This window comes from Beta vulgaris, chromosome 3, assembly GCF_026745355.1.
Source record: "Beta vulgaris subsp. vulgaris cultivar EL10 chromosome 3, EL10.2, whole genome shotgun sequence".
Classification (NCBI taxonomy): domain Eukaryota; kingdom Viridiplantae; phylum Streptophyta; class Magnoliopsida; order Caryophyllales; family Amaranthaceae; genus Beta; species Beta vulgaris.
The window spans coordinates 37210334-37231030 of NC_079204.1; the positions used below are offsets into that span (position 1 = coordinate 37210334).

The 20697-nt window shown below is 39.1% G+C and overlaps 1 protein-coding gene across 1 annotated transcript; it reads left to right on the top strand.

Moving 5' to 3' along the window:
• Window positions 1-506: 506 nt before the first annotated feature.
• Window positions 507-19516, top strand: LOC104883543 (GTP-binding protein OBGC, chloroplastic). The gene is made up of 6 exons (XM_010668085.4): window positions 507-1626; window positions 9580-9853; window positions 10996-11287; window positions 12722-12881; window positions 18418-18526; window positions 18937-19516. Exons 1-6 carry the CDS (start codon window positions 650-652, stop codon window positions 19030-19032), a joined length of 1908 nt encoding a protein of 635 aa, XP_010666387.2. The 5' UTR covers window positions 507-649; the 3' UTR covers window positions 19033-19516.
• Window positions 19517-20697: the final 1181 nt, after the last annotated feature.

The following is a 20697-nucleotide window of genomic DNA, read 5'->3' on the forward strand; positions in this document are numbered from 1 at the left end:
TCTCATCAATTTTCAATTTTACATTATTTGATTTGCAAAGGAGTGTAAAACCATTTTCCCTAGGAGCAAAATTTCTCTCATAGTGATGAAAAACCATTTTCCCTTCAAAATGAAGGAAAAATTATTTTCCTTCATTTTCCTTATCTCTCTTGCACACTCCTCTCATTACCTCTTTATTTTCCCTTCTATTTTCCTTTCATTTTACTCCCTCCGTCCCATAATATAGTGCCTATTTCATTTTTGGTGGTCAAACTTTAAAATCTTTGACCGAATATTCTCATTTGTATATATAAAAAAACATATTCATGTAGGATCTTGTTAGATTCGTCTCAATGTGTAGTTTCATAATATCAACTTTTTATACTTTTTATTAATAAGGAATTGAAGATATTAAAGGTCAAAGTTACATTTTGAAGACCGTGAAAAAAGAAACAAGCACTATATTATCGGACGGAGGGAGTATCATTTTTCTTACAGAGAATCAAACAATAGAAAACAAATTTTGGAATTGCTTGTTCATTGTAAATTGGTTTTAACGAAAATCATTTTACCCTCCTAAAATTGGAAGAAGGGAAATCTTGTAAAACCCGCCAAAATATCATCCATAACTGAACCCTGCTGAGTGCTGTCTCAGTTGAGCTGAACATCAATGTCTTCCGTATCCATATCCTTCTCACCACTCGCGTCTTCTCGCCCCAATAAACCATATCGCAAAAAGCTTCCACAAAACCCTAATCCCCAATTTTCCCCCAAATCAAAATCAAAATCAAAATCAAAATCAAATGAAAAATCAACATCATCAATCGCCATTGAAGCAACCACCTACACTCGTCTCCCACCTAAAGATGACTTTTTCGCCTCTTCCCTCATCGACGCGTATCGAGAAATCAAGCTTTCTGACTCAACCGTTGTTCCGAAATTCGAGGACGAAAAAATCGCCGTTGAATTGAGGGAATTTGATCAACTAGATAACGGGGAGAAGCTCAGTGGGTTTAATTATCAGGACTATGAGGTTCCAGATGTTATCGATGAAAAATTAGAAGAAAAGTATGATTTTGTAGACGAAGAAGATGATGATGATGATGAAATGGTGGTTTTCGAAGGTGAAGTATTCGAGGGATTAGGGGAGGAGACAGATGAGAAGGAGAAGGGGGTTCCAGCAGTGATGAGATGTTTCGACAGGGCGAAGATATTTGCGAAAGCTGGAAATGGAGGAAATGGTGTGGTGGCATTTAGGAGAGAGAAATATGTGCCATTTGGGGGGCCATCAGGGGGAGATGGAGGGAGAGGAGGAAATGTGTATGTAGAGGTGGATGGAGCAATGAATTCGCTATTGCCGTTCAGGAATTGTGTGCATTTTAGGGCGGGGCGAGGGTCGCATGGGCAGGGGAGTAACCAGCATGGGGCTAAAGGGGAGGATGTGGTAGTAAAGATTGCACCAGGGACAGTGATTCGAGAGGCGAGGGAGGATAGGATTGAAGGCCAAGTGTTGTTAGAGTTGTTGCATCCAGGGCAGAGGGCTCTGCTTTTGCCTGGGGGAAGAGGTGGCCGAGGAAATGCTGCGTTTAAGTCAGGATTAAATAAGGTGCCAAGGATTGCAGAAAATGGGGAGGAAGGTCCTGAAATGTGAGTGCCTTTGCTATTCAGCTTTAACTTTATACTTTAACTAACTACTTCCTCCGTTTCTAAATAAGTGCAACATTTGCATAGTGTTTACTATTCACATTTTAAACTTTAATTAGCTTTGGTGATTTACATTTTAGAAAAAACATAGTCATGTGGGATTTTGTTAGATTCGTCTTAATGTGAATTTTTTTAATATCAACTTTTTATAATTTTTACTTATTGATGATTGAAGACATTAATGGTTAAAATAATGCATTGGTAAACGTGAAAACAAGAAGTGTTGCACTTATTTAGAAACGGAGGAAATATGTTATATCACTACTTCTAATGCTTGTTGTGAAGATAATGATATGGCTTACCCTAACACGGGTGCCTGGGACTCGTATATATAATATCGTGTACAATAGTACAATTACAAGAATACGTTTAGTATCCTCTAATACCTCTCAATCAGGGGAACCACGTGCAGATTGGACCTCAAAAACTCAAAAAGCTCACAGACAAACCTTTAGTAAATACCGGACCACTAAGTCACCATGAGCAATACGCTCCCGTACAAAATGATAATGCAGATTGGACCTCAAAAACTCAAAAAGCTCACAGACAAACCTTTAGTAAATACCGGACCACTAAGTCACCATGAGCAATACGCTCCCGTACAAAATGATAATCAATCTTAATGTGCTTACTACGATCATGCTAAATAGGGTTGACAACAAGATAAGAAGCAGAAACATTATCACAGAACAACTTGACGGGAGCACGATTGATAAGGCCCAACTGAGCAAACAAGGATCGAAGCGAAAGAGTGCCGTGTACCGTGTAGGCAACAACACGATACTCTGTTGTGGGAGACTTGGAGACAATGGGTTGCTTTTTCGAGCGCTAGGAGATGAGATTACCATCAAGAAAGATGGCATAACAAGTGGTGGAGCGATAACTATCCAACATATGCAATCATAATGGACATGGTCTTAGAGGGCCGAAGCCACAAACCAACATGTGAAATGTGCGGGGAGCATGCATAAATTGGGAAACTAAATGCACAGCATACGTAATATCAGGTCTTGTCATAGTCAAGTACTATGAAGCCGCAACCAAATTGCGATACACAGTAGGATCAGAGATCACCATCTATAAGCGAAAGAGTATTCCTAGGAAGAGGGGATCAAGTTGGTTTAACAGTGTGCAGATGAAATTTGAGAAGAAGATCATGAACATATTTTTTCTGACACAGAACACCTAAGAAATAATGAAGATTACTTAAATCTTTCATAGCAAACTAGGACAATAGAGATATAAATTTGGTGATCACAAATTCACAATAATATCATCAACATATAGAAGAAGATAAAGAATATATTTGCCACGACGAAAGATAAACATAGAATTATCAGATTGAGAACAAAAGAAGCCCTATTGAAGCAAGAAACTGCTGAAGCGAAGATACCAAGCTCGAGGAGCTTGTTTCAAACCATAGATAGCTTTCCTAAGACGACAAATGTGGTTAGGAAAATCAGGATGAATAAAGCTTGCAGGTTGTTTCATATAGACTTCTTCAATGAGATTACCATGTAATTAAAACTTTTTCACATCTAATTCATGAATGACCCACTGATAGGAAATAGCTAAAGTTAAAACCAGCCGAACAGTAGTTGATCGAAAGTTGCAGAATAATCGATACCTTCCTGTTGACCAAAACGACGAGCAACCAGACGAGCCTTAGGCCTAATCACCTGATATAAATCCATTTTGTACCAACCAAGTTCTTCGACGCTACCAAATCCCAAGTTTTGTTAACAAGCATTGCATTTATCTCTTGTGCCAGGGCTTGACACCATTTTGGAATTTTATTTGCTTTAGAGAAACAAGTGGGAGCCCGTTCTTTTTCAAGAGTATTTAAATTTAAGATGGATTTTGGTTTGAAAATACCGTCTTTAGCACGAGTTTTCATGTCATGATTGTTTTGCGAAGACGGAGCAACAAAGACCCCAGTAAGAGGAGGTGCTGTCAAAGGGGAAGTGTGGTCGGACATGGAAGTAGGATTAATGGTAGTAGGGGTGATAGACAGGGGATGGCACGGGGTGTGCAATGGAGCTAGTGGAGGACATGGGCTGCTAGACTTTGCGGGCAGCGAGGAACATGGGCCAGGCGGGGGGTGCCTAGGCCACGGGTAAGGGGAGGGGGGTTGCTGCTATCCGAGAGATGCAGCGAGTACCACGAGCTAGGCGGGGGGGGGGGTTGCCTCGGTCACGGGTAGGGGGTGGGGGAATACTGCGTGGGGAGGGGTGCTAGGCCACAGGTAGGAGGTGGTGGGGAGCGTAGGAGGTGGGGGGAGCTCGGGGGAGGTGGGGGGGAGTGTAGGAGCTGGGGGGGAGCTGCAAGTTGGGGAAGGCAGTGAGCCCACGAGATAGGCATGGGGGAGAGGTCTAGGCCATGGGTGGGGGTGGACTTTGCTGCCGATGAAGAGTGGCACAAGATGTTGGGCAAGGGACTACCGAAGAGGTAGACGAGCCGTAGGGCGCAGTGAATGTTGCTAATGGCCAAGGTAAGTGGAGAATGGAGGGGTCTGTGTAACTAGAGGTAGTCAAGGATGAAGGACAAGACGCTACAAGAGTGCGATACGGGAAAACAGATTCATGAAATTGACATTATGACTCACATAGACACGACTTGACTTGGGTTCATAACAACGATAACCCTTGTAACCTGCAGCATACCCAATAAACACACATTAAACACACATTGCATAGAACGCGGAGTCCATTTATTTGATGGTTTCGCAACAAAATTCGGAAAACACTCACACCTAAACACTCGTAAGAATGAGTAATAAGGAGATTTTGAAAATAACTTTTCAAATGGAGAGACACCTTTGAAAACAGGAGTGGGCAAGCGATTGATGATGTATGCAGTAATAATTGACCCAGAAGCATGGACTCGGTGAGCGTAATTCGTGCAAGTTCAATTACATGTCGATGCTTTCGTTGAGCAACACCATTCTGTTGTTGGGTGTCCGGGCACGATTTTCGAAACGCAATACCACATTTTCGAAAAATGATCAAGTAGTGTTTGATTATCAAATTCCCGACCTCCATCACTTTGGTAGTATTTAATTTTGCACTCAAATAAATTCTTAACTAATGTTTGAAAATCCAAAAAACGGTCATGGACTTTCGATTTCCGTTTCAAGGGATAAATCCAAGTGTAGCGAGAAAAATCATCAACAAAACAAACATAATATTTAAAACCAAGATTGGATAAGATATTTGATTGCCATAAATTAGAATGAACTAATTGCAAAGGTTTGTCAAAAGAGTGTATTACATCCTGGAAAGGAAGACGATGAGACTTGCCTAAGCAACACGAAACACAATCAAACAAATGACTAGTGGCACAAACAATGGCCTAATTGTTCTTAAGAGTACCCAAAACTCTATCACCACAGTGACCAAGACGACGATGCTAAGTAGGACCGGGAGCAGAAAGGGACAGAACTTGCCGCCTAGGATGGGTGGTGAGGGTGATTGGATAAACATTACCTTGACTAGAAGCTTTGAGAAGCACCTCCCCCGACCGATTGTCCTTAACAAAAAGATGAGATCCATTAAAACTCACAGTACAATTGTTATCTTTAGCCAATTTTTGAACTGATATTAAATTTAATTTAATATTAGGACAATGATAGACTGAATTGAGAACCAAAGGAAGACTGTTAGAGTTTAATGTAACTGTGCCAACATGTTTTATTGGGATTTGAGTACCATTTGCAACTTCAACCGAGACTTGGCAGTATGGATAGATTTATTTGATAGAATACCTGTGTCGTTGGTTATGTGAGAAGATGCTCCAGTATCAGGAAACCAAGTAGTGTGGGAAGGCCAACAAGGGCAACATTCGATGATGTCTAAGCATAACGAGATGGGCAGGAAACAGCAGCAGAATGACCTGGATGGAAACAGATTTGACAGACTGTATTTGTGGGATGAGAACTAAACACACCCTCAACATTAGAACTCCCCGTAAAAGAATGGTTAGTATCGCAAGAAGTAAGGGCTACAATGACTTTTAGATGACAAAACAGAATTACATATAACTGGACATCCCGAAGATTGTTGTTTGGTTTTGCTTTGCACCCCCGCTACGGCCTTTTCCACGACCACCACGGTTGTTCTTACGACCCTTTCCACCTCCACGAACACCATAGTTGTTGTTACGAGAGCTAGGTGTGGAAGTTTGAGACTCATAGGAAGGAGAAGGACTAAGAGTACTAGCTACGAAAAGTTTATGAGTAGCAAACCCTTGCTCCCGAGTATGACGACCTTTAATGATCTGTTCTTGGATCAATAATTTCTCACGGACTTCATTGAAAGTCAAATTGCCAGAAAAGTGAGTAATACTAGTGGTTAAGGAGTCATACTCCTTTCCAAGACCCATAATAGTATGTTGAATCCAATCTCGCGATAAAACAGGGGCACCAATGGCAGCAAGAGAATCAGCAATGAGTTTGATTTCTCGTATATGTATCCATGGATTGAGATTTGGTCTTAGAAACATGTTGTAACACACTTTTTAATACCATGGACCTAGCCAAACTGGCATTCATAAAGCGAGATTGGATTCGTTGCCATATTAACGTGGAAAATTTAACATCATGCACCTCAACAAGCATGTCTTCAAATAAAGTAGCAAATAACCATGAACAAATAGTTTGATCAATGCGTAACCAATGATAAAACTCAGGATTCATAGATTCACGATTTTGATGATCAAGCAAATAAACATCAGGCATAGTAATAGAACCATCAAGCATTCCTAATAAACCATGCGATACCAAAAACAATTCAAATTGACTACCTCATGGCAAATAATTCTCAACAGTCCGAAGAACAGTAGTAACAATATTCTTAACATTAGAAGTAGAATTTACCAGAGTCAAGGATAATGAAGCAAGGTTGGGTTGAAAGGAAAAGAACCCTGGCGGAGCACCGAAACCGGAGGGAGTATGATGGTGTGGCAGCAAACCGTGCTGTCCGGCGAGTGTAGAGCCACCAAAGTGGTTCTGCGGTGAAGCACCATGGGGCACGGAAGAGTGCAGCCCAGTATATTGCTTGGCAGCAGCACCGAAGTTCGACGAGGCAGCCTCGAACAGACAACGAGGCGTAGGATGCGTGGGAGTCCACGTGAAGGGCAGCGTAACCAGTGAGTCGCCATGGCTAAGATGCTGCGCAAAGCCGAGGCTAGGTGCGCAATGTGTAGTGCGTGGCTGCGAACCTTGATCAAGCGAGGATGACGTGTGCAGGACGGTTCCCACGGATGGCAGCGAGGTGACAAGGACCTGCGCCTAAGAAGTTAGAGGAGCCGTCGAAGAAGAGACATGGAAGCAGAGGAAGTCATCGGCAAATGCAGTAAGAGGAGCGGAAGCAAAGCAAGAATTAGGGTTTAAGGATCAAAAATTCTTGCTCTTGATACCATGTGAAAAATAATGATACGGCTTACCCTAACACGGGTGCCTGGGACTCATATAATATCGTGTACAATAGTACAATTACAAGAATACCCTTAGTATCCTCTATTACTTGTGATCTATTTGTGGCTGTTACTTTTGCTTTAATGTTTTCTTCTGTTTGACTGTTTGTGGCTATATTGCATACTCCTTTCTGCTTTTGTTTGCCCCAAATTTGTTTTTCTATGTCCTGAAGAAAGTGACTAAAACGCCATGGGGCAAAAAGAAAGGAGACGGAGAGAGTATTCCTATCTGTGTAGATGCTGATGACAAGAACTGAAGAAGATAATGATATTTGTTTATTTCTGTAATTATTTTTTTGGGGGGAGGGTGGGGGAGGGGGGGGGGATGGGAGTTGAGTGCTAGAAGATGTGGAAGGTTGGTGGAATGCATTAAAGAGGTTGAAGCAAAGGATAAATAGAATCAATGTCCATGGTTATTGGTGAACAGTTCTGCAGTCATGGGGATTTAGACGTAAACATTCAGTCTTCTGAAATTCCACTCTAATCCCCTTGGGGGTAAGCAATACAACAGCCGTGAGGATCCATAACACATCGTGGGGTTTCAGACGTTCTAGATCTCTGCTTGGATGCCATGGTCCATGGCTATCCTCGGTTGTGGGGATCCTGAACTGAGCTATCTGCCTGGAAGTTCTGATTAGCCACCACCACAGATGAATACAACACCATGGTCATGGGGTAGTGCTTGAGACCCATCTTTTTTGGATTTGTCGTTCCCTGTGCGTCCAATTGCAAAATAACTTAAATCTTTAACCCCATAATGCTTCATCGCTGATTTAAAGCATTAGAGGTTGACTACATAAGAGCTAAAGTGGTCAAATTCAGAGGGTTAACTCGGGTAAATACTTGTCACTCTACGATCAGTGTCACTGCGTACTGTTAAAATGTCAGATTTTTTGTTAACTTTTTGAAACTGGATGAGGTAGATCTTTACTTCTCATAGTCTATCTCATGCATAAGTTTCACAATTTTCTTGTCTGCAACGCTTCATTCATTAATCCAACTAGATCATCATAGCTGTCGAAGTCTTGTTAGTTGTGACCATAACTAATGCCAACAACAAAAAAGCTTTAGTCCCAGATTATTTGGGTCGGCTAGCATGAATCGTCATGACAAATGAAACCCCTAATGTAACAGATTAAGTTTAAAAGAGTAATATACAACATAAGTAAGAAGAAGCAAATGAGGTGTACAAAGAAATCCAAATATGAGGAATAAAAATGAAATTTCAAAAAGGATTTATAAGTGAGGGTAAAGGGAAAAAAATGTGAAGAAAATGGAAGGGTTTGAGAAAACCTTGATTGTAGAAAAAAAATGCTTTCGGGAAAAAAGTTCACAAAACTTAAAGGAGTATAGTAAACGGGATCAATAGGAATAAATGTAGAGTCAAATTGTGTCACTAGCATTAGATTGTCTCCCTCCACTATACCCTATCTAGCTCCATATTTTCTGCATCCCAATTAGAACGCATAATCTCATTTTATTCTCAAGTCTCAATCACCCTCATCCAAGTTTTCGTACGTCTTTCGCTACCCCTTACAATCCCATCACTTTGCCACTCTTCAACCCTTCTAATCGGTAATCAATTGGTCTCCGTCTTACATGTCCAAACCATTGTAGTTAATTCTTCTTCATCTTGTTCTCGATGTAACCCTACTTTCTTTTTAACTATCACTTTCCTCAACTGATCTTTTTGTGTATGTCCACACATCCGACGTAACATATGCATTTCCGCCACATTCATCTTATGTACATGACAATGTTTTACAGCCCAACATTCCATGCCATAGAAACACCATGGCACTCTTCCACTTCAACCCACTGGCTTTGATGAAATCCTAGAGGTCCACGTTCCTTCTCAAGTTTCTTGCTGAAGATTGCCATACAATTGCAAAGTAGGCTAGTTATATTTTGGATGTATCTATAGGATGTAGCATGTAGGTGTTGGGGTGATCTTGGTCCAAACAGTAGAGAAGCTGCATGTATGCCATCCTACCACAAAATTTGTTTCCAACAACATTTGTTTAGAAAGTTAGGTTGTGCAGTCGATCTATTAGGCTTTGAGTGTACTGAAGGAAGGTGGCATAGAGAGAGTACATTTTTTATTTAAGCATCCATTGGCTTGTAGATGTGACTATGTGAGTATAACTACCTTAGACAGGTTTTTGACTTATGTTTGGCTTGATAATATTTGCTTGAGTCCCATGATATGAATTTGTTACATAATATACACAGTAGTCAAACATAAAGGAGAGTGGACTACTTTACACATCCTTTGGATAAATGATATTAACCCCAAAAAGTATATTGTTGATCCTTAATTTATTCAGATGATGTTCATCCTTTTCCTGTGTTTTTTTTGCTGAATTTGTGACTTTGGCTACGTATGGCTCTTCGATTTTGAGATTAACATAATACTACAATCAGGTGGTTGGACTTGGAGCTCAAGCTAGTTGCCGACGTCGGAATTGTTGGTGCACCAAATGCTGGAAAAAGCACACTTCTGAGTGTCATAAGTGCTGCTAGACCAGAAATTGCAAACTACCCTTTCACAACTTTGCTTCCAAATCTTGGTGTAGTTTCATTTGACTATGATTCAACAATGATTGTAGCTGATTTACCAGGTTTGCTTGAAGGTGCACACCGAGGTTTTGGTTTAGGCCATGAATTTCTACGACATACTGAAAGATGTTCTGTCCTGGTACATGAAATACCCCTTGCTCTACAAGTTATTAGCATCTTAGTTATTGATTATACAGAGATAAAGAGTCTGACATAATTTATATCAAATGACCTATGTTGCTCGGACTTGCATATCATGTCGGAGATGAGTACGCGTCCAGTCATCACACTCGGCTATGTTATAAAATTTTCCATATCCTTGTTTTAAGCTTCTATGCTTATGTTTTAGTGCAAGAAACTAACATGAGTACTTAACGTGAAACGATGAGAGAGTAGCATATTGAAGACCGTTGGAAGTATCAGGTTTAAATTTGTTTTTACTCAAGTTACTGATAATTTTACTTCTTGTCGGTAGACAAGGATGATTGTTGAACCCCTTAATATTGTGATTAAATGGCTGAGGTGATGCTGTTTCCTGAAAATGACAAGGGTAAGAGGGAGATATGAAAATTCTGATTTCTTTCTCTCAAGAAAGATCTAGATTATGCCCAACAAATGCATTTATATCTCTGACAATAGGAATCTTGTGCTGGTGATTGGATGATTTATGATCTGACCTGTGATGTCTTCTGCTGAGCTGGGTCACTGTGCTTGGTTCTTTAATTTCTATGCATGTTCTTAAGTTATTAGGCATGTGCAGCTTAAGATATATTATATTGCCTTTCAGATCCTTCATAGATATCAGTCTAGTGGCAATATCGCTCTATCTTTCCTTTGTTGGTTTTTAAAACGATGTAGTTCTCTTCTTTGTTTGATTAGTTTTTGTTTGCTTTGATGGTTTACTTCAATCCATCTTTGGCATCTTCGCGGTGAACCCAGGATCTGAACCTCAGGGGTGCCGAAACCCTGTTGTAGAAATTTGACTAGATTTGTAACATGAGAAGTGCCAAAATGAGAAAACAAATAGAGGCTGTTTATGTGAGCAACTAATACTGTTGTGGCTATATTCTAGCTCCCGCTGCTAAAAGCTAACAAGATTAGGTGTTGATATGAAGGTTTTTTAGGGCAAGCAGAGGGAAAGACATGGCCCCACTCGAGGCTTGAATATATATGTGCACAAGCCAAGGCTACCATTCTCTTTCTATGTTGCTAATAGTTGCTTAGCTTCTTAACCGTATACATAAGCTACTCTTACAAGTGCCTGTCTGCAATATATATCAGGTGCATGTTGTTGATGGTTCATCCCCACAGCCAGAATATGAGTTTGATGCAATTCGTCTGGAGCTTGAATTGTTTAACCCTGAACTTGCAGAAAAGCCTTATTTAGTTGCTTTTAACAAGATGGATCTTCCAGAAGCATCTGAAAGATGGGAAATATTCAAGGAACACCTTCTGGCTAAGGGTATTCAATCTTTCTGCATGAGTGCTATTAGTAAACAGGGTACTCATGAAGTAGTTTGTGCTGCCTATGAGCTAGTAAGGCAAGTTAGGGAAGCTGTAAAGGAGGTTGAAGGTAAGTACTTGTTCTTTTTTTATGTTTTGCAACTCTCAATAAGCATCATTTGTTATATCCAGCCTGAATGAATCATATAATGTGCTCCAATGGTGGTACTTGCCTTATCTTATTTAATTTTTTTTTTCTGTTCTCCAAAAAAGAAGATAAAGAAGGGATTGAAAAATAATTGCTTTTCTGCATGGCACATGTTGCTGAACGAACATTCTTTCTATCCTTGTTTCAGCCTTTATCTAGTTGTTATCTCAGTGACTCTTAATATAATTTCCAAGATCTAAAAGAATTAATTACTTTTCTATTTCTGTAAAATTGTCTTTTGAGGTTATGCTTACATGTTATACTCATTAGTAATTGCATTGGTGTTCAAATCCGGACGGATATAATTTATTGGTATCACTTGTTTTTATGTTAGTTATTATTTGAGTTACAGAACATAGAATTAGATAACTTGATTGGACACTTAGTACGAAATGGAAGTAGTAGTTTAAGATATAGACAACACAAGAAGAAAGATAACACATTGACCTACTGCAGAAAAACTTATCTGCAGAATGGAGGGATCTTAATTTACCCCTTCCTGGAGTGTTGGCCTTGTCTTTCCTTTTTGGTTCTCTAAGATGGTCTTAGAACCAGGGTTCAGATCCCTTACCCTCCCCCCTTGAACCTGTTATAAGTGGAATTCTTAAGATATACTCCCTCTGTCCCTAAATAGACTTCCCATTTCTCCAATGCACATTTGCCAATGCACGTTTTGCATCGTTAATATCTTTAATTACATATTAGTAAAAATTATGAAAGTTTGATTTTTCTAATGTACGCAATAAGATGAATCAAACAAGGCCCCACATGAATATGTTTTTCGTATATATTGGAAAAATTTCTTTACTTATGAATAGTGTCAAAATTAGAAATGGAAGTCTATTTATTATTTGTTTGCGGTATTCATTTGAAGTAGGAGTGAATTTATTAAGAAGTACATAATGATCTATAATGTGAGATTTCCTTATTGAATTTATTAAGAAGTACAAAATGATTTGGGCACACTTTTAAGGAAATTATAAGGGTAGTGGGGTTTGGCAGAAATAACTCATGTGATTGGTTGGTGGGTAATTAATGATAGATTTAGGTAGACTTAATAAGGACTATGTGGTCCAATTGGGTAACCTTTGTTACCAAAAGAGGAAATGTTGCAAGAGATATGAAACTACCAAAAGAGGTATATGTTGCAAACTTGCAATAGAAAAAGAATGAGGGAAGTCATCTTATCAGTTATACGTATATGTAGTGATCGAAGCTTAAGGTAAAAGTTTTCAGAAAATAGAGTCAAATATGGCCTTTTATTCTCAAATAAAGGAAGTTAAAAAAAAAAAACTCTCTATTTACATGTATATATACTGAATCCTGACATCGATTTACAAAAATAATACATTACAGGTTGGGCCGCTCCTGTCAATCTTAATCACGTGGCGGACAGGATAAAGAAGAAACGAGCTGTCCCTATAAATGAGTTTGAGATTACTCATGACATTAGCTCAAAGACATGGCATGTCATTGGAGATGGATTAGAGCGGTTTGTTCAAATGACAAACTGGCGGTATGTTACCTTGGCACTATATGCATTAATCTGTATCAGTTGTATGCTTATATGTGCTCTTTCAAGGACTTTACCTAATGCACTTTTTCTTATAATCTCTCATTGTATGCACATCAACACCTCCAGCGACTAATTTAGATATCTTGAGGAACCCCCACATGCCACTTGCCTCAGAAGTCAGAACCCACAGAATTATTGTTTCTTTTTTCTATTTTGCAAAGACCATTGGATTCGGAGGATTAATATGTCGACTATGGAATTGCTGTTTGAGCTACAATCATTATGATGCACTGAGAACTACTTTCGAGTTGAAGGGATTCATGAACACCCAGAAATTGGAGTTTAAAATCTCTCAATTATTACAACTTGTCCAAATTTGATGCATTAAATAAAGTAGACATGCAAGGCTAGAATTGAACTTCTAATTGGATAAAATATCAAAATGACCATGATGACTTCTTGATGTCGTTACATCAGCTCAAAGCAAGGTTTATGAAGGAAGCTGCAATCTTTCTGGTTCACCTAGTTTCCACTCACCAAAAACACCCAAAAAGTTGGGTCCTGGAAAGAATGTGCTCTTTCTATATTCTCAAAAGGCTGCGCCTTAATCTATACCCCCATAGGGATCCTAACCTAAAAGCTGATATATATATAAAACAGGAAGGAAAAACTAAAACCATGTGCAACCTAGTGTGCTGTACAAAAGGACAAATAACAGAGGAAGAAATATTACGCTATGCATGGACACATAGTATTACAGTGATCAGCATTTACAATGTAAAGCTAAGAGTGAACTTTCTTGACCCCCCTCTCAAGTCGGACTTCTGCTAAGGGAATCAGTCCCGACTTTGAAAGATAGAAAATTATGCTGATATTCGGGAGAGATTTGGATGATAAGTCAGCAAGTTGAAGATTGGATTTGACATAGGCTGTAGAAATGAATCCTTCTTCAACACAATCTCCACATAATGACAGTCCATCCTTAAATGTTTTGTTTTCTCATGAAAAACAGGATTTTCTGCGATGTAGGTGGCTGCCTTGTTTGCCACAATACAGGATGATAGGCTTAGGAATAGTTACTTGCAAATCCTGTAGAATGCCATCCACCCAAACAAGTTCATAGCTGTGTGTGTCTGTGTGACATGCTTCTATATTCTGACTCAGGACTTAGAAACAGTCTTCTGCTTCTTGGTTTTAAAGGAAATTAGGGAGTTTCCAACTCGTAAAAGTGCATGCTCCCCAGTCTGCATCACAATAGCTTTGCACATTCAGTTCAGCATCAGCTGGATAAAATAACCCCTAGTGCTTAGTTCCTTTAATGTGAAAGTAATATCTGGTCTAGTGAGGTTTATGTAAAGCAACCTCCCAATTAGTCTTCTGGACTCTGGATCTTCTAAAATCTCACCTTCAAAGTGCACAACTTGATTCCCTTCGGAAAGGGAAACTTAGCACTCTTACAATCCTTTAGTCTGCTGTCTTTGACAATATCTGATGCATACTTCCTGTGGTTGAGCAAGATGCCAATGGTACTTCTAGCTACTTCCAATCCGAGGAAGTACCTCATTTGACCTAATTTTTTTGTGGTAAACTCTGCATCAAGTTCTTGTTTCAGTAATTCAATGTAGCTTGTGTCATCTCCAGTGACCAACAGATTATCCACATAAACTAAGACAACACACTGCCTTCCTCCTTGCTGCGCACAAAATAAAAATATTCTCTATTCGACTGAATGAAGTCTCTTGCAATACGAAAGTTTTCACAGCAAGATTCCATTGTCTCGAGGCTTATTTCAAGTCATACAAGCTCTTGTGCAGCTTCCAAACTTATCCTTCTTCCCTTTGTACCCATGTTGTGAATTCATGAACACTTCTCTGTCACTACCATGTAAGAAGGCATTATTGATGTCCAGCTTATTCAATTTCCAACTTTTCATGGCAGCAAAGGCCATCAGTGATCTCACTGTAGCAAATCTTGCTACCAAAGAAAAGGTGTTCTTGTAATCTTTTCCTTTCAATTGGCTGTCTCCCCTGGAAACAAGCCTTGCCTTCAATCTTTCAATGCTTTCATCTTGCCTCAGTTTGTTTTTGTATATCCATTTGCAATCTATTGTTTTCTTTCCTTGAGATAACTCTTGTTGTTACCCAAGTCTCATTCTTCTCCAATGCCATTAAGTCTTCCTCATGGCCCTTTTCCATTCTTCTTGCTTAGAAGCTTCATCATAGGATTGTGGCTCCCTATTATGTTGCATATTGCGTAGAGATTAACTGTATTCTGGTGTATGTTCATTTATACACCTTAGGTCACTAAGTTGCCACATCCACTGCTGACTTATCTTCCATCATGTTGCTTGGAGGAAGATTGCAAGCATAATATGTAAGTCTTTCAGGATTGCTCCTGATTCTGGATGGTCTCTTCAGCTGTTCTGATTCTGTGTGATCAACTGCAGCTTCTCTGTTGATCTTCCACTGATCTCATGGGCTTGCACACCACTCTGTACTCTGAGGTTCATTGTTGACATTTGCTTCTTTCCTTTCAGCCTTGAAGGTCTCCACTGCATCATCCTCTTCCATATCCTCCCATAACTCAGTCTCTATTCTGTCTTCTTTTCTTCCTCTCACCAAAGGTAGGTCTCTTCATGTTATTTTTCTGCTCATTATCCTGCAAGTTAATGTTCAAGAAAGGCAAAATTTCTTCTAAAACCTTAAACCCTACGTCTCCATTAACAAAGAGTTATCTTTTCTGCAAAGCATACAATTTCTAAACCTTTTGAGCATAAGATACCCTACCAAGATACCTTTTATGCCCTTCTCAGCAAACTTGTCTCCTTTTGCTGTCTTGCTTGCACAGCAAAGACATCCTATGACTCTTAAATGATCATAGATAGGCCTATTTTCCATCAGCCTCTCATAAGGAGTATCCCAATTAATCACACTACTTGGAAGGAAATTAATTAGGTGAGTTGCAGCAAGGATGCATTCACCCCACAAGAATATTGGCAAACCTGCATGGATTCTCAGTGATCTGGCTGCTTTTAGAAGATATCTATGCTTTCTCTCAACCCTTCTACTCTATTGAGGTATGCTTTTCGGGTGTTCTATTACTTTGCTTCTAAGCATTCCTCCACATTCACTTTGCACTATCTAAGTGACATTGTCACTCCTTATCATCTTCACCTTCTTTTCAAATTGAGTTTCAACATATATTAAGAAATAACTAAGAGAAATTTCCACTAGTAACCCTGTACTATGGAACATTTGCAACAGTAAGTTTTTCTTTTGAGTTTCAAAAATAATCCTATACTTAGTAATATTATACAACTGTGACATTAATGATGGTTAAACCGTTAATTCAACCGCTATTATTATCGGTTTACCTAACCCATGTTAACCCCAACCCCCAACCACCACCCAGCCCATTGACATCCCACCCAACCACTATTGTTCCACCCCTCCACATGAACCCCACTCCACCTAAACACCACCCACCACCATTGTCCCACCCCCCTGAAACCAAAGACTTATCAAAATCCCAACCTAGATAGCCTTGAAATAACTACCTATCAATCCAAAGCCCACTCCAGCCACCAAAAACACCATTTAACTACTCGAAACCACCCATATCAACAAGATAAAGGAAGAAATAATGAGGGGCGGAGCGAAGCAGGCAGAGGAGGAAGGAAGACTCGAGCAAGAGACAGAGGGGGATAACACCAACACCGATAAGCCCCAGTCACAATAAGAGCAACGCAACAACAGTAGCAGCACCAACGTGAAGGGGGCGAGAATAGAGTGGTGGTGAAGATCTGGGGAGGCAGCAACAACATATTGTGAAGGGGGAGAGAACAAAGGTTCAGTGAAGATCTGGGGAGGCAGCAGCGGAATAGAAAGAGAGATGAGAAAAGAAGTCACGGGAAGGGAGGGAGTGATGAGGAGAAAGTGAAAGTAATCGGAAGGGAGAGAGTGACAGGAGTATAGTGTTTTCAGTGGAAGAGTGGTGGTGGGTGGGGATTTAGTGGGTTAGGTAGTGGTTTGGGGTTAGCTTGGGTTAGGATAGTAAATAGGTTTAACGGTCCAAGTAACGGTTTAACTATCATTAATGTCACGGTTGTATAATATTACTAAGTATAGGGTTCTTTTTGAAACTCAAAAGAAAAACGGTTTACCATTGCAAATGTTCCATAGTTTAGGGTTACCTGTTTCCCAATAACTAATGATTCCTTTACCTGTTCCTTACTAGACATCAGTTGAGTCCAAGTGACATCACTCTACTATAGTCATCAACTATAGTAAAAAATTAACTTTATCCAGTAATCCATCTTCACTCTACGGGTCCCCACAAATCAACGTGGAATAAATTAATTATACCTGCAGCAATACTATTACTCACAGTAAAAGGCAGTTTGTGATGTTTGGCAAGAGAGCATGAAAGAAATTCCTTTGAACCATTACAATTGCGAATATCCAAGTGTTTCATCTTTGGCAAAGCAAGTGGGGGAGGCAGTCAAAGAGGAATGACTCATGACAGTAACTTTCATCTTTTAAATGATGACAAGTGGAGGATATGAAGAAAGAGGAATATCCAACTGTTATGGGGTAGCCAGGTAGAGAGGATCCACATTACTTCCTTTTTATGAATTTCTTTCTCTTTGTCCTTCTCAGCAGTCATTCTTGATAAAAGAGTCTCTTTGAATAATCTAACAATGACTGCAACCTTCAATGCTCTAATACTATGAAGAAAGTTGCAACCTTTCTGGTTCACAGGTTTTCACTCACCAAAAACACAATAAAAAACGAGTTCCAAATAGAATGTTTTCTTTCTATATTTATCAAAAGGTTGCGCCTCAATGTACACTCTCTTAGGGATCCTTACCTAAAAGTGTGTACACACGCGCGCGCGCACCCGCACACACACCCATACTAGACATGAAGGAAAACTTAAATATATGTGCAACCTAGTGCGCTGTACAAAAGGACAAACAACAGAAGAAGAAATAATATTACACTGCACAGACACATAGTATTACACTGATCAGCATTTACAATGTAGAGCTAAGAGTGAACTTTCTTCGGTTTATTTGGTTTTTTGATAGTTTTCTTGGCATTTGTTTGAAAGTGTGACTTTGTTTGGAGGTGCTTACTCTCCCTATTACCATAGAAGTTGTGCGTTTTGTAGTTCACCTTAAGTTCTTAGTTGGTTGTGTAATAACCTATAACCATCACTTGTTTAGGTTTAGGTTCTGAACCTCATGTCCCCATTGAGTTTGAGTGCTTGTAGCAATTTTCCAATTGGTCTCCACCATTTCCTCAAAACCCCTTCCTGTAAAAAGAACAATGGTACTACCCCCTATTCAACATCAGTGATGTGATGGCATGAGGCACCAGTTACAGGCTAGAAATACGACAGCTCCAAATAAATTTTTGTTTGGAGTATCTCTCTCTTGGATTTGCTTAAATCACAGAGAGGAGACTTATTGTTCTACTTTTGAGTTGTCTTAAGAAAGTGCAAATTGTTTATCGCATTTTTGTTATGTATACAGGTACGTGGATTCAGATAGAAGGTTCCAACATGTTCTTGAGGCTTGTGGTGTTAACAAATCTTTGATTGCTTCTGGTGTAAAGGAAGGTGATACTGTCGTCATAGCTGGGGTATGTTGCATGTCCTCTATTTTGTCATGTTTTCTTGTCAAAGTCCTGATGTAGATATGTTGCATATCATCGATTTATCCTCTTCCATATTTTGTGCATTTCTATCTAAAACAACTTGTTCTATTTTATTTATCTCACCTGGGGTATATCTTGGTAAGGCGAGAAGCCAATAATATTAGTCTGATTTAACGTGCTATTTCTTTTCTCTTGTTTGGATTGCTTTGAAACCACTTTTTTAACCTATTTTGTTTTGTTGTTGGTGTACAAAAAGACCTTACTTTACTATTTGAGCTAATGGGGTCTCACAAAAAATAGGGTATACTGAAAGTGTTCCCTTTAAGATAAAAAGTGAGATGGTCTTACAGAGTGTAACAACGTGTTCCTGAAGCAATATATTTTCTGTCTTCCAGTTGGAGCGAGTATGGTATAATTCCCCAGGAAGTACTGGCACCTCAGGTGTGAGGAACAAGTCAACAGATTCAATCAGATGGCCTGATTGGAAATGAACCACGCATTGTTAATATGTTATCTGATAGTACGCAAGGGACATCTAAGGAAGCACATTTGGGAGCTTCACCAATTAATTCAACCTGGAAATCGGTCAATATATATTTATCAATGGTTGTAATGATCCTGCTGTCCGGCAAATTTGGCACCCGTCCTTCCTGCAAAGATTCTGCCACTGAAAGTGATGAAACTATTTTTTCAATGGCGTTGGTGCTCAGCAGGTCATCAATTAAGTATTGCTATCAGGATTTACTACCTAATTGTTCCACTTACTGACGGTTCATTCTTGGTTACTCCACTTGTTTAGTGCACCTTGTAACTTCTCAAGCAAATTACAATTTGCATATATGTTCTTCAGTTCGGTAGTCGGTTGATGTATGTTATTTTATTTCTCTGTTGTAATTCTATGTAAATTTAGTGTAATGGTATGTATGACCTTGTAGGTAAGAAGTATTAATAAAGGTGATGGAGTATTCGAATGAATTGGCTTTCTTCATATTGTGAATGTTTGGAACATGCAAAGCAAGTTTTGGAGGAAAGTGCTCGAACAAGATATTCACTTTCAATACTTACATGGGACTGTCACTTTTCTTTTTAAAGCTTGAACCTCGAGAATGATAAACGATGACGAATATGCACCCTAATGCATGTAAAGGATGGTGCACCCTCTTTTAAACGATGTAGTTTTAAAATTTGAACATTCCATGATTTCGATAAAACTTGTTATTTGTTTCCTTAAATCTTGCAAATTGTTTCACCTTTTTAAATATAAATTTGAATTTTAAAAGGTATGTTCTTTTAGTTTAGATGGTTTGTTCATTTACCATATGATCTTTTCATTATGACCTATGTTCTTTTGTAATTGGGAATTTACATGTTCTTTAATTTTAAATTATGTGTTCTTTTATAAGAACTTTAGGGTGCACAATGAGCATTGTGCACCCTAGTGCATAATCCGGGCTTTAGACAAGAATTATAGACTTGAGGAATGCTAAATGCAATCCGTGTTTACTAAAAAGGACCCCAAACCCTTATTTTTGCATTCATCAAGAAGAAAACTTCCCTCTCCTCATCTCACCTTTGGAGAAAAATAAAATTAAGAGACCTTGTTTTTTTTTTTTTAATAATTGCAATAATCTGTTTTAGATCTACAGTAAATGATATTAAGACCTTTGTAGCCTCGGTTCATATGTAAATGTTGTGATTCGTTTTTCCAGAAAATTTCCCCAATTTCATGCAAAGCGTATGAAATTTGATGTCCTACTTTGTGCAATCTTTATGAAAATAGGTGCATAGATTTCATGTAGAATGTGTGAAACTTGTTATATGAATTCGTGTATATTGTATGAAATAGATGCATAAATAGCCCGAAGATTGTATGAAACATGTTTGGGCTCATTTCATGGACCGACCCATCTACGGTGAAGTTACTAATATACCCCTACATAGGGTTGTTCAGAGTGCGGTCTGGACCGCACCAAACCACAACCAAAATCGTTTTTTCGCGGTTTGGGTTAGTTTGCGGTTTCAAAATTGCGGTTTGAGTTATGATTTCAAGCAAACCACGGTTTGCAGTCTGGATGGGGTTTTAATTTTTGTAAACCAAAACCGCACCGCAAACCGCAATTTTATATTATTTTAAAAAAAATAAATACACTTGACAA